The 16,961-nt window shown below is 43.2% G+C and overlaps 1 protein-coding gene across 2 annotated transcripts in view; it reads right to left on the bottom strand.

Moving 5' to 3' along the window:
* Positions 1-16,961, bottom strand: part of MED13L (mediator complex subunit 13L) — a 283,206-nt gene that overhangs the window by 15,554 nt on the left and 250,691 nt on the right. For both annotated transcript variants that reach the window (XM_069557581.1, XM_069557582.1), the window contains exons 17-23: positions 13,882-14,819; positions 9,722-9,901; positions 8,888-9,111; positions 6,896-7,088; positions 5,774-6,200; positions 4,808-5,027; positions 3,572-3,760 (exon numbers count right to left, since the gene is read on the bottom strand). In XM_069557581.1, coding sequence (XP_069413682.1) covers positions 3,572-3,760; positions 4,808-5,027; positions 5,774-6,200; positions 6,896-7,088; positions 8,888-9,111; positions 9,722-9,901; positions 13,882-14,819 — 2,371 coding nt within the window. The remainder of the gene's footprint in view (positions 1-3,571; positions 3,761-4,807; positions 5,028-5,773; positions 6,201-6,895; positions 7,089-8,887; positions 9,112-9,721; positions 9,902-13,881; positions 14,820-16,961) is intronic.

The following is a 16,961-nucleotide window of genomic DNA, read 5'->3' as shown; positions in this document are numbered from 1 at the left end:
TAGTTACATAATAAGTTACATAATTTTACTTATAGAAATTCAGCAAGCAGTACACTTATTGACTATGTCAAAGCCTTTGACTGTGTGGAGCACAATAAACTGTGGAAAATTCTGAAAGAGGATGGGAATACCAGACCACCTGACCTGCCTCTTGAGAAGCCTGTATGCAGGTCAGGAAGCAACAGTCAGAACTGGACATGGAACAATAGACTGGTTCCAAATAGGCAAAGGAGTACGTCAAGGCTGTATACTGTCACCCTGCTTATTTAACTTCTATGCAGAGTACATCATGAGAAATGCTGGGCTGGAGGAAGCACAAGCTGGAATCAAGATTGCCGGGAGAAATATCAATAACCTCAGATATGCAGATGACACCACCCTTATGGCAGAAAGTGAAGAAGAACTAAAGAGCCTCTTGATGAAAGTGAAAGAGGAGAGTGAAAAAGTTGGCTTAAAGCTCAGCATTCAGAAAATGAAGATCATGGCATCTGGTCCCATCACTTCATGGCAAATGGATGGGGAAACAGTGTCAGACTTTTATTTTTCTGGGCTTCAAAATCACTGCGGATGGTGATTGCAGCCATGAAATTAAAAGACGCTTACTCCTTGGAAGGAAAGTTATGACCAACCTAGATAACATATTGAAAAGCAGAGACATTACTTGGCCGACTAAGGTCCGTCTAGACAAGGCTATAGTTTTTCCAGTAGTCGTGTATGGATGTGAGAGTTGGACTGTGAAGAAGGCTGAGCGCCGAAGAATTGATGCTTTTGAACTGCGGTGTTGGAGAAGACTCTTGAGAGTCCCTTGGACTGCAAGGAGATCCAACCAGTCCACTCTAAAGGAGATCAGTCCTGGGTGTTCTTTGAAAGGAATGATGCTAAACCTGAAACTCCAGTACTTTGGCCACCTCATGCGAAGAGCTGACTCATTTGAAAAGACCCTGATGCTGGGAGGGATTGGGGGCAGGAAGAGAAGGGGACAACAGAGGATGAGATGGTTGGATGGCATCACCGATTCAATGGACATGGGTTTGGGTGGACTCCAGGAGTTGGTGATGGACAGGGAGGCCTGGTGTGCTGCGGTTCATGGGGTCGCAGAGTCGGACATGACTGAGCGACTGAACTGAACACTTAAGACTGGGCACTTTTCAGTATGTATATTATACTTTACTATGTGTATGTGTATGCAATTTAAGAAATCAAAGCATTAGCTGTTACTGAAGACAAATATTTTAGATAAACTGTGATGAAATTTAACCTTTTTGTTTACAGCTATTACATACATATCAGTATTTAGTAGACTACAGCAGGGGTCAGCAAACTTCTATAAAGGACCAGACAGCAAATACTTTAGGCCTTGTGAGTCTTTTTCACATAATCCTCTCTTTGTAAAAATGTAACCATCACTCCCATCTGACTGCTCATACACATGCAGGCTGCAGGCTGGGTTTAGCCCACCGTCAGAGTTGCCAGCCCGTGAATTCTATAGCATAAGAATTGGTAATAATGGAATCACAGAATTAGAGGAGATTTTAGAGATAATTTAACCCAATTCCTTCATTTCAGGGATACAAAGATATTCAACAACTTGTTCAAGTTTCAAACCTAACCTTATCACTGATCCATTCACTCTCCATAGACCTGGAAATTTCACACCAGAAAAACCAAAAACACATAGCCACATAAAAACTCATACACAACTATTTAGAGCAGCATTAGTCAAAACAGCCAGAAAGTGGAAAAATCCACACGTCCATCCACTCATGGGATAAACAAGTTGTGGTCCATCCATATAGTGGAGCATTATTTAGCCACAGAAGTGTCATATGTGCTATGACATGGAAGAACCTTGAAAACATGATGTTAAGTGCAAGAAGCCAGACGTAGCAGCTTACATGTGGGATTACTCCATGTACATAAAACAGCCAGAACAGGCGACCCCACAGAGATAGCAAGTGAGACCGTGGCTGCCAGGAGCTTGCATGAGGCTGTGCCACTGCAGAAACTGCGAATCCCTGGAAGCAGAGGACTGGTATCTTGCTCACCGCTGCACAGTCGACACCTAACACAGAGTCTGGCAGACACTCAGCTTCAGCTGCCGAGTTAAAGTACAAAATTCGACCTACAGACTGAGGGAGAGGCCGCATCTAGCAGGAGTCAGTACCTTCACGCAAGTGAAGATTTATGGACCTCAGTAAGTATTCATGTTTGGTTCTTAGGTTTTTAATTAAGTCAAACAATTGATTTCTCTCTTCCTGTTCCAAAGCAAAAGGAAAGAAAGCGTATTTTTGCAATTTATTTTCATCTGAGTTGTCTCATGAACTCTCACGGTGTTCTGCCAGTATATAATCTTTTAAAACATTACATAATGCCTTGGGATATCTTAATATAGGTAGTCAGCCTTTACTCACTTCTATGAAAATGCAGACTGCTATTAGCTGTCACTTGAAATTGTGATAGCTTCTTACGAAAGCATAAGGAATGACTGCATCTGAATTGTACAATAACCACAAGAGGTAAAGAACTAAAAAATTTAAAGTGTATACAGAAAGCACAAACTCATCATTTCCAGACATCAATAAGGAGTAGAAACGGATATATTACAATTCTAAAAAAAGCTAGTAGTAGAGAAAATAGATGACTTGCTCACCAAAATAAAAAAAAAAAAACAACACACAAACTCAACAAACTAACCTAGAATTGCCAAAGACAGAACTTTTCTGTAACCCCAGAGTGGATGTAAGCTGTCAGCTAAGCAGTTCCCTTCCTTGGGACCAAGCTGACTTGAACCAGGTTACAACAAATGCGGTATTAAGTAGTAGGTCGGTTTTTTTTTTTTTTTAGTTTTCCAGAAAAACATTACCAACTAAAATTAGCAATTTGGGGTATTAAGTTCTCTAACAGTAAAGCGTTGTTTGCTGGCTCTTATTAATGGGTAATTTTTCATGCAAAAGTTGTGGAATTGATTTTTGAAGGCTTTTAAAGTCCTCAACACTGCCCTGTACATCTATCTTCAGGAAAAGATGATTTAGTAAAACAACAGCAGTGTACAACTCTTGTTTAAAGCATGTTTGGCTTGGTGTTTTGGAGGTACACATCTGTGCAAGATAGAGTTAGGAAGATGGAGAGAAAACACATTCATCCACACACAAGCACAGAGACCAGGGGAAGAGAAAGCATCAGAAGGTGAGGGGCCCGTGTAAAGTGAACACACACAACAGCTGCTCTGGGAGGAAAGAGCTGGGGGAGGTAGAGGTAGAGACACAGATCAGCTTCCAAAATTAATGAGCAAAATAAATATAGGAAAGCAGAACATTAGTAAGTAAAGTAAAAAGGAAAAGTGTATTGTTGCCTTAGGTCTTACATCAAGAAAAAAGCAGGAGTTTGCTTGCCTCCTTTCTCAAAAAATTATGTAAGTTCAGAGAAGTTACCTCCTCCTTTTCAGCTTAAGGATTAGAGAAATCTGCCACTCTTATGTAAAGGGAGAAGACAGAGCAAGCAAGTAACTCTCCTGGCTTGCATCTTTAGTATAAAAGCAGTCTTTGCAAATTTCTGCCCTGCTGCTGCCTACCTCCGGGTTCTTGAGAGTCATCTCAATGCTGGCAGCAGGCCCGAATCCTGTGAGGGATTTAATGTGGATCTGTGTAGGCAGAGGTCGCCTGCACTGGCAGTACACTGAAAATGCCATGGACTTCAAGTATTGAATGTAGAAAACTTGCTCATCCTTCATTGTCTGCAGCATGTACTGGCAAGGCACAATCTACAGACACAAACACAAACAAGACTGGAAACAGATCTCATATGCTAACAAGGCAGCTGGAAAATGAAATGGCATGAATTCTTTATTTGAATGGGAGAGGCAACTTTAGTCTTAAAATACAGAAATGCCAAACATAATATAATTCAATCTTAATTCCTTTCAGTAACACAAAGTCTTATATTACAAATAGCAGCAGTTTAAGAAGGGGTGTCACTCTGCTAGGCAAATTACATTGTCACTTAGAAATTACCCTGTTCCCATTTTAGGGATAAATTCTCAATTTATTGTTGCTATGCCCTCAAATGTTAAAACTTGCTTTTAAATATATTCCTCAGTTCTTATACTTAATACGCATGGCATCACTGGAATTATTGTCTAATCATGTGAGACACAAACTTTGACGAAAAACTATCAACAAACTACACCAGGAGCTTTAAATGAATTCTACAGAAATGACTTGAGTTAAAAGGGACAGTAATACAAAAGTCTAAACACCCATCATTTTTCACCTATTAAATTATAAACTTAAAAAATTTTTACACTATGAAGTTTGCAAAGGTGCATTCACTCCTGAAAGAACTGTAAATAACTATAACCTTTTGGGAAAGGAATCTGGCATTATTTATCAGCATCTTTATCTAAGAATCCACTTTAAGAAATACTTGAATTGTAAAAGAGAGATTACACATAAAAATGTTTATTCTGGCAGTATTCATTTATTTATTGGTCACACTATGCAGTTTTCGGGACCCTAGTTCCCCAACTAGGGGCTGAACCTGGCCCCAGCATTGGAAGCACAGAATCCCAACCACTAGATTGTCAAAACAGTGAACGGTAGAAAAAAATTACATGAAAATATGATCTCAATTGTGTAAACACATACAGAAAAGAGGTTAGAGAAACATCAAAATACTAACTAATAACGTCTGAATCTAAAAGGTAGAATTAAGAATAATTTTTTTTCTGTTTTCATATATATACAATTTAAAAAAATGTATTTACTTTCATAAAAACAACAACAAAGTAAACAAACTTGCAGTTAGTTACCTGGAGAATGAAAGAATTTCTCATATGCTCAGGTAAATTATCCAGCATTTCTGTGTAGCAGCGCATCAAACTCAACAGCCAAAAATTTCCAGAAGTAGAGTCTTCCTCCGCAGTGTACGTGAAGGGGTCCACCATGTAAATGACAACAGCGGGAGGGTAGGCTTGGCTGTCTGCAGAGTCAGGCTCCGTGGGAATTCCTATTCTCTCCCTTTCTGTAACACTGCAAACACAGCCACTTATGAGACATGCAACATAAATTATAAAAAATACATCAACTCCAGAGCAGACTAACTCCCTGGACAGCGATTACAGAGCAAGCGCAACATCAGCAGGGTACAAAATGAAGGCAAACCAAGTCTGCTGGCAACCAAGAGAGATGGAAAATGACAACGTGCTTCTCTAAAATGGGAGACCTCTTTTCACCCCCATGGTTTCCTTCTACGAAGATGTTTTATAATGCTGTTAATACAAAGAAGTTGAAAGTGAAAATATTAGTCACTCAGTCGTGTCGGACTCTGTCCAACTGTAGCCCACCACGCTCCTCGTCCATAGGATTCTCCAGGCAAGAATACTGGAGGGGTTGCTGTTCCCTTCTCCAGGGCATCATCCCGACCCAGGGATTGAACCTGGGTCTCCTGCATTGCAGGCAGATTCTTTACCATCTGACCCACCAGAGAAATATTATTCATATAGTATTAATAGTAATATTAGTTACACTAAGCATATTAATTAGTAAGTACATACTATTATACTAGTAATACAATAATTACTAGTAAGTTTATAAGAAGTTCTCAAATTTCTTAACACTGAACCATAGATTGACAGTTGTTCCCTTCCTTGGGGAAGAACAGAAATACAGCTCTTCACTAGATTTAGAGATGCGTGAAGTTGAGGGGGCAGGGGCACAGAGGAAGGGGAGCCCGGGGGCCCAAGCCGAAGCCACTCGGCTTGGTCAGAATACTGTACCTTTCCTGTCCGTCCTGGGAGGGCTGCGAGGAGCTCTGCCCAGGCTCGGTGTCTCCAGCACAGCCCAGGCTCCCTTGCGTTCTCTCTGCAGTGCTGGCCCCAGTGCTGGGGTTCTGCCCCCCGACACTACCGCTGAATCCTGAGGAAGAGGTAGTGCTGATCTGGTTGATGATGGGAGCAGAGGCAGATGCGGAGACTGGGGGCCCGGCAGAGCCAGAGGTGGAACTGCTCGCAGCCGGGTTCAGAGAACTGCCGTTGGAGGTGGGATTAAACGCACTGCCCGCTGAGGGCGCGGCTGAGCCTGGATTTGAAGCTAAAGGCCCAGAGCTCCCAGGCGGTGCTTGGGGCTGTGCTGCTGCTGGTGGGGTCTGGTACTTAGGTGGCATCAACAGGCTGCTGTCGAGCTGCAGAGTGGCCAGATAAGGTGCTAAAAGAGGACACACAGAGAAGCGACTTCAGGGATGTTCTGCAGGTCTGGCTGATACAGAGACTCAGAACAGTCACATTCTAAAGAGCTATGCTTCCAGGCTGCAATACTCTGGTTCTGACACCCAAAATACGATGTCCACACTGGAACACAAGCTTGTATATAAACAGGGAAATAAACATGGGCTACTTATTATAAATTCTGGAAGCCTTATTTGGAGAACAGAAGAAAAAGGACAAAACAATCATTTCGTTTTCAGGAAAACCAATCATTTTCCTTTCAGACCAATTCCACACACCTTCACTAAAAACTGAGAGGCCATGTATTCTCAGACATCATGGTATATTATGCTCCTATGTGTTTAACGCCTTATAAGCTAGATCTAAGATTCTATTGAGAATCTGGGTTAAAATTAACCAGTTAATACCAAATCATGCTGCTGCATTTTCGAAATGTGGAGTAAATCAGATATGACTTCTTTAGGCTACTTTAAATAGCTTTTCAAAAATACACATGCACATAACAATTAGCATTTAACTACTGAGAACAAAGACTTTGTGTGCTCGGTCGCATACGATTCTTTGCGACCCCAGGACAGTAGCCCGTCAGGCTCCTCTGTCCATGGGATTTTTTCAGATAAGAATGGGGGAGAGGGAAACAAACAATTTGGCTTTGTCACGTAAATTTCCATTTACCTAGGTGATGGCGGCAAACTTGCGCATAAAGTTTGAGTCTGGAATGATTGTCACTCTCCTCGCTGCCCCACGGCTGGCTGAACCACTCGCTCACAAGCTCTTCCGTCAGCTTCTGCGCCACAGTCCTCCCCACGCGCATGATCCCGTCGCGCAGCACTTTGCAGATGGGCTTGTGCTGCCCGAGTCGGCACATCTGACAGAACACAGCAGACCCCACTCAGAACAGGGACGCTCCCTCCTGAGAGCGCACCGTCAGCCGCTGAGATGCCTGACATACTCATGGAGGCATCTACCTTCTTCTCTCAGCGTCTCCACATGCAGCCAGACCAGGAATGCATTTGAATCTGCTCTCCTGTCTCTCCAAACCCTGGACCAGCCTCTCTAAGGAAAAATGTTCTTTCTGAAGAAAAAAAGAAATGCTTCTTCACCCACTCCTGCACAAGGGAACACTGCTGAGCGCTACCTGACTGCTAATGGTCAAATAAAGAGCCGGATTCCTGCCTACGAAGGCTGATGGAGACATATGTCCACTGAAATCTTTTATGTAATCCCTACTCTGGATGTTCTCCCTTAAGATAACACATTTATGGGCCATCTGTTACACTGTTACATTTGGAGATCTCCAAGAGCAGAGGCCACTAAAGCAGTGGACACGCTGACCACTTTTTAAAAGTAAATAGTTGTTTCAGCACAATGAGATCCTATTATTAACCTCCAGAACATTAAAGGGGTGCTTATGGTAAAGAATGAATACAATATATCTGCAAAAAGTAAGCTACTTAACTACTTGTTCACTGGCAGGAGAGTCCATATAACTAGCTCATACGAGAGTTGATGAACAGAAGGCTTACCAAACCCCTTAAAAATCCTCTAGTGTACACTCCTCTGAAGCAGGTATACATTACTGCCAAAAGAGCAATTCTGAAGTGATCGGGTAATCCTTTTATGTTCTGTAACTTATGCTGAGAGCTTCATTTAACAGAATGACTGGGCTTTAAAATTGCTTAGACAAGTTTTCTGCATTAGGGTAATTGTGATTCAGTATTATTATGCATCATGGACCAGGCACTGTTTAGAAATTACTGTTTCCAAGGATTTCCTTTGGTGGCTTAATTGATGCCATTATTTCAGACATAAGCATCTTCTCTTTTCTTTGAAGCAACATGTAAGTTTACTATTTCATGTGTACTCATACATTTATAGATAGTCAATTTCTGTTATGGAATATTTTTGAAATTCAACTTGGCATCTTATTTAATAAACACTTTTGTAATGCTTATAATATGTCACAGCTCCAAACACTTTATAAACACTAATTTCATTTTCTCTCAAATATGAAGATTAATTAGGAGTATAAGGTACAAAAACTTTAGTGTATATGTACTTTAGCAGAAATGTACACTAACTCTTTAAAGACAGATATGATTCTAATTTTTCAAAAGTAACAGGACTTTATATACTAAATATACAAAATTATCTAACATTACTAGGATTATTACATTATTCATCTGTATCAAAACTGAGTATTAAGATGTTTAAATAAAATATAACAGGGACATGAGTCATTAAACTTCTGTGTGACTCAGGAATTTTCCAGCTAAACACTTTTATACTGTTTTCAGGAACTCCCCCCACCCCCAAGAGCAGATGCACTTTCTTTTCATTCTGAACAATTACTATCCCCTGGTGAGTAGTCCTTTTAAACTCAAGCACATAAATGGGGGAAAAAACAGCTGACTGGATTTTAAGATGTGTTAGTAAGGGTGGTAGAGGAAAATCTTTTCAATCTAATAAAATATAAAGCTATGATGGGAAAACAATGTACTTCCTGAAAAACTTGCCAACTTATCCTTTTCTTCATCCTCCAACTATGTGCAAATTTTCCTGGCGATCTATTTTGAAGATATTTATCCTTTAAAATTTAGCCACAACTAGATGCAACCTGAGGCCCTGCATCATACAGACGACTCTCACCTCTCGTGTCTTTCTCACCTCATATACAGCGCTCAAGTCCCTGAAGAAAGTTTTGGCTCCTTCGAGCAAGGCCTCGTTTTCTGGACACACCACAATATAGGCAACATCACGGTGGCCCCCATATGGGTCCAACAACAGCCTCTCCCAAAACGGCAAGGAGAATGGCGAGATGGTGAGGAAGTCCTTGTCGTAGCCGACCAGCAGGGTGGGGATGGGCAGTGGCTCAGGAGACTCTTCAGAACCTAAAACAAGACTGCAGTTTAGGAAAGCTCTTGTGAGTCCGTTTCCCACCACCTCCACAACTGCGAATTCTCTGGCAATTTGTCTTAATTCTGGCATCGGACATTTTATTGTAGGCTGACATGATACTCGTAAAAGTAGTCTTCAAATCCTCTAATTAAATGGCCCCTGATGAAGAACTTTAATTAAATGAGTCAGAACATGCTTATAAAGGTTCAGTGAGTACAGACTAGAGCAGGTTAGTGTTAGTTCTCCAAACAAAACTATCTACCTTCCTCTGAGACAGACACTATGGTCCTGACTACAAAGAAGTTGACAGAATTAGTTCAGAGGCTCATCCAGATGAAACGGCAGTGAGGACTGGGAGGATGAGGAGATTCTAGCAAATAGTCTAGTGAGGCATTATTTGCCCCACTGACCTTGATTATGCCAAAGACATTAAGAAAAATTATCTTCAAAACTGACTATTGGAAAACAGAGAGATTATAAAATGTAGTAGTCAGGAGGGAACAGATTCTATCTTGTCAGCGAAGGAAGACTTGACAGTAACTAGAGCTGCTCTTCTCATGGAAGAGAAAGTCCAGAAGGACGTGGGAAGGGAGAGAGGCCTACCGTAGGTCCCCCGGCCCGCCATCTTGTGGAACTGCTGCCAGGTGAGTGGCCCCTGCACGTGCTGGATGTTCTCCCAGGTCCTGCCCGTGCGCTTCTTCTGGATGGCGTCCTGGAGAAAGGGCTGCAGGGACAGCAGCGTACGGACCACGTCCTGGGAGGACAGCATGCTGATGTCCAGCACTGCAAGAAAAATGACAGCACAGGACAGGACCCGTCAAGGCAGGCTGCACGACCTCAGCGACAGGCCGTGACGGAGACGTCACTAGCAGTAGAGTCTACTTGCAGCAGACTCTAAGATACTTAGTAAATAATAAATTTTATTATCATTGGAAATAATAAAAGGGGCTAACTATAGAACTGCCTAATAGTGGAAAGGTGAATAGGTCTGACTTTTTAAAACCATAGAGACCTGTTTCCAAGGGTATTCACAAGAAAAGAGAGCTGCAAAAATTTCTTAATGATTGCTTCATAATTACTTTTAGTTTCTTACTTTTCAAAAAATCATTTATTTCTGTATGGCTATGCTGGGTCTCTGTTGCTGTACGCAGGTTTCTTGCTGCCCTGAACAGGAGGCGGCTGCCCTCTAGTTGCAGTGTGGGGATTCTCTCTGCAGTGGCTTCTCTTGTTGCGGCCTGCAGGCTCCGAGGACAGGCTCAGCAGGTGTGGCGCACCGGCCTAGTGGCCCCATGGCAGGTCAGATCAAACCCGAGTCCCTGCTGCTGCTGCTGCTAAGTCGCTTCAGTCGTGTCTGACTCTGTGTGACCCCATAGACGGCAGCCCACCAGGCTCCCTCGTCCCTGGGATTCTCCAGGCAAGAACACTGGAGTGGGTTGCCATTTCCTTCTCTAATGCATGAAAGCGAAAAGTGAAAGTGAAGTCGCACAGTCATGTCCGACTCTTAGCAACTCCATGGACTGCAGTCCACCAGGCTCCTCCATCCATGGGATTTTCCAGGCAAGAGGACTAGAGTGGGGTGCCATTGTCCCTGCACTGGTAGATGGATTCTTAACCACTAGATCACCAGGGAAGTCCAGTTTCTTAATTACTTTTGTTCACAAATATCAATGTTTATCTGATTATATGATGAGTGGGAAAAAGGAATTTAAAAAGAAGCTTAGAACAGCTGGGGAGTCACGGTTTCAGAACTCACATTCTTCCTGCTAGCAGGAGGACTCCTTAACCTTGAACATGAAAACCTCTGAAACTCTCCCCAAACTGCACGTGCATGCATGAACACAGGTGTTATTTTTTCCCGGGGGGGGGTGGGGGGGGTGGGCGGAGAGGGTCCATAATGCTCATCAAATTCCCTAAAAGATCTGAAGAAATAAGTACTGAAGTTGGAGGTGGTCAGCTATGCACCCGCAGAGCTGGGGTCCTCAAGACCTCTCCTTGCTCTTACTTTTCCGGCCGACGAGGACGGCGGCACAGATGGAAACCTGTGACCTATTTACCAACTAAGCCTGGGACACACGGTACTGAAGGGTCTGAAGACATTCTCAGGTGCACCCTCAAATCAAACACAGGTTGCAAATCCATGGCACAGAGGTTTTGTTTTCATTTTTCAATCTGAAACAGACTTCTCATGAAATTTCATACACAAATCTGGATTTCCAGCTTCTCTTGAAAAACTAGAAAACGGTCTGACAACCGTGGGGCTGAGACCACTGCACTGCCAGAGGACCACCACTTGGAGTCGAGGAACTGCCTCCTTCAGGCAGTTTTTGACACCCCTGCCTCTGCTGCCTGCCTGAGATTGAAGCAGAATTTACCTCCTTTATCTTCAAGCCTGTGCTGCTTTTCTTCTTACAGTAAAGAAAAAAGTAAAGTACTTCTTGTACCCATGGTTCTATCCAATGCAGGAAAATAACAGACCAAGAGAGTTACAGGTTAAAGAAAAATAAAAGCAGAGGCAATTCTTTGTGAACTCTATTCCTATGCATACAAAATAGGATATTGTGGAAGGACACTGCTTTTTTGCAAAGCTAGCTCTCTACATCATTTGTTTACACGATCTGTCTGGTACTTTCAGCATCTGAATTTAGAACCCACATCTCATCTGCAATAAAACATGCTATTCTTCATATCCAAAGATGACACTACTCATCCACCCACCCAGACTGCTTTTCTATCTGAAGGCCACTATCTAATAAAAGAAACCACGTAAGATAATCACCCATAATTCTTTAGGGGAAAGACTTTAATTCATAAATTCATGCAGCAGCCATTAATCCAAGGCCTGCTAAGTATAAGGCACTGTACTTAAACCTAAGGAGTTATAAAAATGAGTATAACCCTTGAAATATTTTCTCGGGCGTCTCTACCTCCAGAAGTCTCCTTGCTTACATAACCTTCTCCTCTGCAAGACTGAGGATGATCCCAAAAGTAGGCTCCATGTTTCTTCCATTCATAGAATCCCGCCAGCTTGGCCTCAGCTCCCACAAACAGCTCTCACTGTGGTCAAAAGACCTGTTTACTACTTATCTTAACAGCCTGGCTTACTGAATGCCTGCTGACCACTCTCTCTGTGGAGCTTGGTTACACAGCAGAATGCAGTCAAGCTCTAACCCAGGCCCTCCTCTGGCTCCACACCTGCTTCCTTCCCAGTGAGCCCTCCTCCTTCACCACGCCCTGACTTGGGCTATCATCCATGTGCAGTCCACTCCCCTTCCCCTGAGCTCCATCCCATAAAGTCCCAAGTGTCCACCTGGACATCTCAAAGGAGATCTTTAAAACTTCCCAAACTCAATTATGACCTTCAGACCTAGTCTTTCCCCAGAACACTTATCTTTGACCAACATGCCACTGTCTGTCCAGGGGTACAAGTCACAAACCTGGGTGTCTTCCTTAATCTCTCTCTCCGATCCCCAAAACTCAACGCATTACCAAGTCCTGCCATAATACCTCCCAAACGGCCCTTGACTGTTTCCACTTCTTTTCCATCTCCTGTCCTGGGACACTAAGCCAAGCTACTGGTTCCTCTTTCACCTGCAGCAGGAACTTCTCAGTGTCCTTCAACCCCCTCTTGCCATTTTCTAATCCTCAGTCCGCATTCCAGTCAGAGTCCACTGTTTCTGAGTACACAAATCTGATGGCTGTGTCTCCTCATAACCCATCAAGGACGTGTTAAAACTGAAGACCCAGGGCCCAGGGTGTCCCCAAAGGCTCTTAACCACCTAGCCCTGCTGGCCTCTGGGCTCCTCTGAAGGATGGCCCTCCACACTCGCCATCCCTGCCCTCAGTTAACCTGTACCCAGTGTTGCAATCTTGAATATCACTGCTTCTTCAAGGAAGTGTCCTCTGACGCCCCATGCTTTCCTCACTTATAATGGTTTGCAGTTATATGCTTATTTGTGTAATTATGTGATTCATGTCATTTTCCAAAGTAGATTAGAAAGTCCCTGAGGGCAAGTACCTCGTCTCTTTCATTCACCACTTTTTCCCCCAGGACACATCACAGCATAGACAGAGAACGAATAAAGAAAAGGAACAGTCAGGTGCTCAGCATTCTTAGAGCCAAACTCCAAAAACATTTATCACCTGGAGTTTTTAAGACAGTGACATCCCCAGGAGCCACAACAGAAAGTAAAATGTGATTACTGTTACCAGAGACACAAAATACTGGAAAATCAGAGGAAAGAGAAAGTACTCTGTAAATGGACAGAAGGCTTCCTGGAAGAAGTATCATGGAAACTTGACCCAGAAGGGTGTGCAGATTATCAGTCTGTATTATCTAGATCAGGGCTCCCCAACCCCTGGGCCACAGACAAGTACTAGTCTGCGGCCTGTTGGGAACTGGGCTGCACAGCAGGAGGTGAGAGCCGGGCAAGCGAGTGAAGCTTCATCTGTATTTATCCCATCACTCATATCTCCTCCTGGTCCGTGGAAAAATTGTCTCCCATGAAACTGGTCCCAGGTGCCAAAAAGGACGGGACCACTGATCCCGAAGACTTTTATCCCACAACGTAATTACTCTTCTCCACATGTGTTTCAACACGAAACATTTCCCCATCCTTACATTTCGAATTTCAAGATAGCTCTCAGTTGTTTCTATTTTTTAAGAAATAAAATTTAAAATTTTGTCACATAGAGCAAGGCAAGTGTGCAAGTTATCATCATACCAAGACAGTTCTCAAAGTAAATCTGTATTCTGGGAAACCTACCATTGCTGTGAGGCCAGGAGTGCACAGTGGCGCTTCTCACCAGAGCTTCATCCACTTTGCCACCTGTGGGATTATCCACATACTGCCGACCCTGCTCCAAGGCATTAAAGCATTCCGTCCAGTAATCATTATTATCTGCCTGCACCCGGTCGTAACTCCAGCTCACACAGGGAAGGGTCTGGCGACTGTTGGAGGAAATGTAATCTAGGAAACTCAGTGAAGCAAAAGGCTGTGTGTGTTGGTTCTGCAAGAGGAGGAGAAGGCTTATCGGTGGCTCCTGGGGTTTTCTGGCTCCTTCCATCTGAGGAAGGAAGGTGGTCTGACACATCATTAGGCGCCTTTCGGCAGCCTGACCAATGTCAGAATTCTTCCCAAAAATATCCAACTCATCTTCCAGGAAGAGTCCCGAATTATAACCAAGTTTGCGATTCATGATCGCACTGAACCCACAGGTGCAGCGGTACTGGTCCTCATTGGAAGAGTCGGGGATGTAGAGCCCGACATCCGCCCCTTTGATGTTCATGTTGCAGGCACAGATGCAACAGCTGTCAAAGTTTCTGTCTTTAAAGATGTTCATCACGGAATCCGAAAGAATCAGGGTGACATAGAGACTGTGGGCCTCAGGGATTGGCTGCATGGTGGCGGGCTCCACAGAATTGAGAGGCCGAGTGGTAGAGGGGGTGGAGGCTGGTGAGCCCTGGTCGGTGCTGTCATACTTCACAGAGCCCTGACCACTGGCAGTGCCCCCTCCTCTGGGAGTTCTTGGTGTCCTAGGGGTTCGTGGTGTGGGGACAGAGAAGCGAGGGGTTGCTGGGGATGGTAAAACTCCTGCTCCACTGTTGCTGGCTGGGGCAGCGCTGTTGAGCGTCACCGGCGTGTTCATCTGTGGCGTGTTCAGATAATCTGGATCTGCCAGGCTCCCGACACTAGGCACATTGCTGCAAGAGAGATGGCACTGTATGAGAACAGGGGGCAGGTCACGGGTGCCAGACACACACCTCAGCACCCCAGCCCGGCCTGGCCACTTCTTATTTATGCATGCTATCGCTTGGTTTATTTGGTTTTGTTTTCTTTTTTTTTTTAAGGATTCAAAGGAGTCAGTACAGTGTGTGGAAAAACAAGCAGCAAGGTATGAAGAATAAGTCAATAACAGCAGTGCCCTTCCACTTAGTCCACACTTCAGCAAGCCTCCTCTTCATCTTTTGAGGAAACTTTTGCTATTTTTAACAAGAAAACGTGATGCTGGGTTTGGACAAAGTAGTTCTGAAGAACTCTTAACTACTAAATAGAACTTTAACACATGAGCTCAGATGCCAAATTAGCTAGAAGACCATAGATGAAATTCCCATCTAATTTGCAATTACAATTTTGTCCTTTTTTGAGACTGAAAGTCTGCCAGTGTACTTGTTCTCTGAGGCTATAATCTACATACGATTCTACAGCAGTTATAATCAAACGCACATGAAAATTTAACATTTTTCTAGTTTCCAAAAAATGCAGTCCTATCTAGCTAGCATTTTTATCGTAATGAGTGACCATGAGGGAATTCTATCTGAGGAACCCATTGGCCAGTCATATATTACAGTGAATACAAATGTTACACATGCTGCCAAGAGGACTTAGTATTAATTCGGTCTTTGCATGTAAGTATACATGCTACATCAAAGTGTCCAAACTGCTAACAGGTTTCTGTGGTGGGCAACTGCAGTTCATCTTCTATTTTCCATATGCCATACAAAACAGCATGAGTTTGAATCCCCAGAGACAATCACACTGTGCTGTTTTCTCATAAGCAGTGACTTCTGTCTGGAACAGCCACAAAGAAAACAAAACAGTGTCCACGATTTTGTAATAAAAGTTCTTATTGTAATAAAATGTTCTTGATATACATTCTTAGAGGTACCCATAAAACAGATTGGGATCACTCTTTCCAATTAGAAGGTATCAAAAGAAATAAGATTTTTTTAAATGCTTAAAATTCTTCTGTTAATACTGTACTTAAACTAATGTTCCTCCAATAAAGTACATATTCATTCACTTATAATTTGAAAGAAGAATGTCATAAAGTAATGGCTCTTTGAATCATTTTCTTCTGATTTTTAATTACCTATGCCTAACCTACCAACCTGAAAATCCAAATCAGGCTCTGCAAAGAAATGTTCAATCTGAGGCACAGCGGTGTCTTTGAGTACAGATAACGCGTGACCCAGAAACCCTGATCAGCAATCACTGCTATCTCAGAGAGCAAAATAGTAAGTGTGTAATAATGATCTTTACTCTAATTGGACTCCTTTCAAATTTTCCTGTTCAACAAAACTCTAAAATGATCATGCAGTTCAGATCAGAAAAGGAACTACAATGATTAACTGAAAACCTAAATAATTAAATTGCTCCCAAGGCAGTAAAATGGTTTATTGTGTATAGGAACCTGACTTTTCCCATTCAAGGAAAATGAACTGAGGACCAACCAACCCCATCCTAGTTGCTGGGTATGCAACAGTGGGGAAAAAAAAGAGGAAGGAAAGTCAGTGCATGGCAAGTATGAGCGGCATCAAGAGACTGCTGGTGTGTTCTGTAATAAAGCGGGAGGACTTCCCTGCAGCTCAAACAGTAAAGAATCTGCCTGCGATGCAGGAGACCAGGGTTCAATCCCTGGGTTGGGAAGTTCCTCTGGAGAAGGGAATGGCAACCCACTCTACTATTCTTGCTTGGAGAAGTCCATGGACAGAGAAGCCTGGCGGGCTACAGTTCATGGGGTCGCAGAGAGTCAGACACAACTGAGCAACTAATACACACACACACACACAGTGACACACACACACACACAGTGATGCAGACCACAGCAGGAGGACTTCCCACAGGCCACAACTGTGCAGTCCAGGAAGTAAGGGAACCACCAGCCCCACGTGCTGAACTTAAAGGCACAGTACACTTATTTCATCCCAGAGAGTTAACAGTGCCAGTTTAGAACACCAAGAATCTCTGGGGTGGCAGACAACAGATTTCGATCTAAACAATGATCTAATTATCTAGTTACAGAAACTATCTTGCAGCAAAGGGGTGTGTGTTACTGTTTTGAG

The sequence above is a fragment of the Ovis canadensis genome, chromosome 17 (assembly GCF_042477335.2).
Source record: "Ovis canadensis isolate MfBH-ARS-UI-01 breed Bighorn chromosome 17, ARS-UI_OviCan_v2, whole genome shotgun sequence".
Taxonomy (NCBI): Eukaryota; Metazoa; Chordata; class Mammalia; order Artiodactyla; family Bovidae; genus Ovis; species Ovis canadensis.
This window is presented reverse-complemented; position numbering and strand designations above follow the sequence as displayed.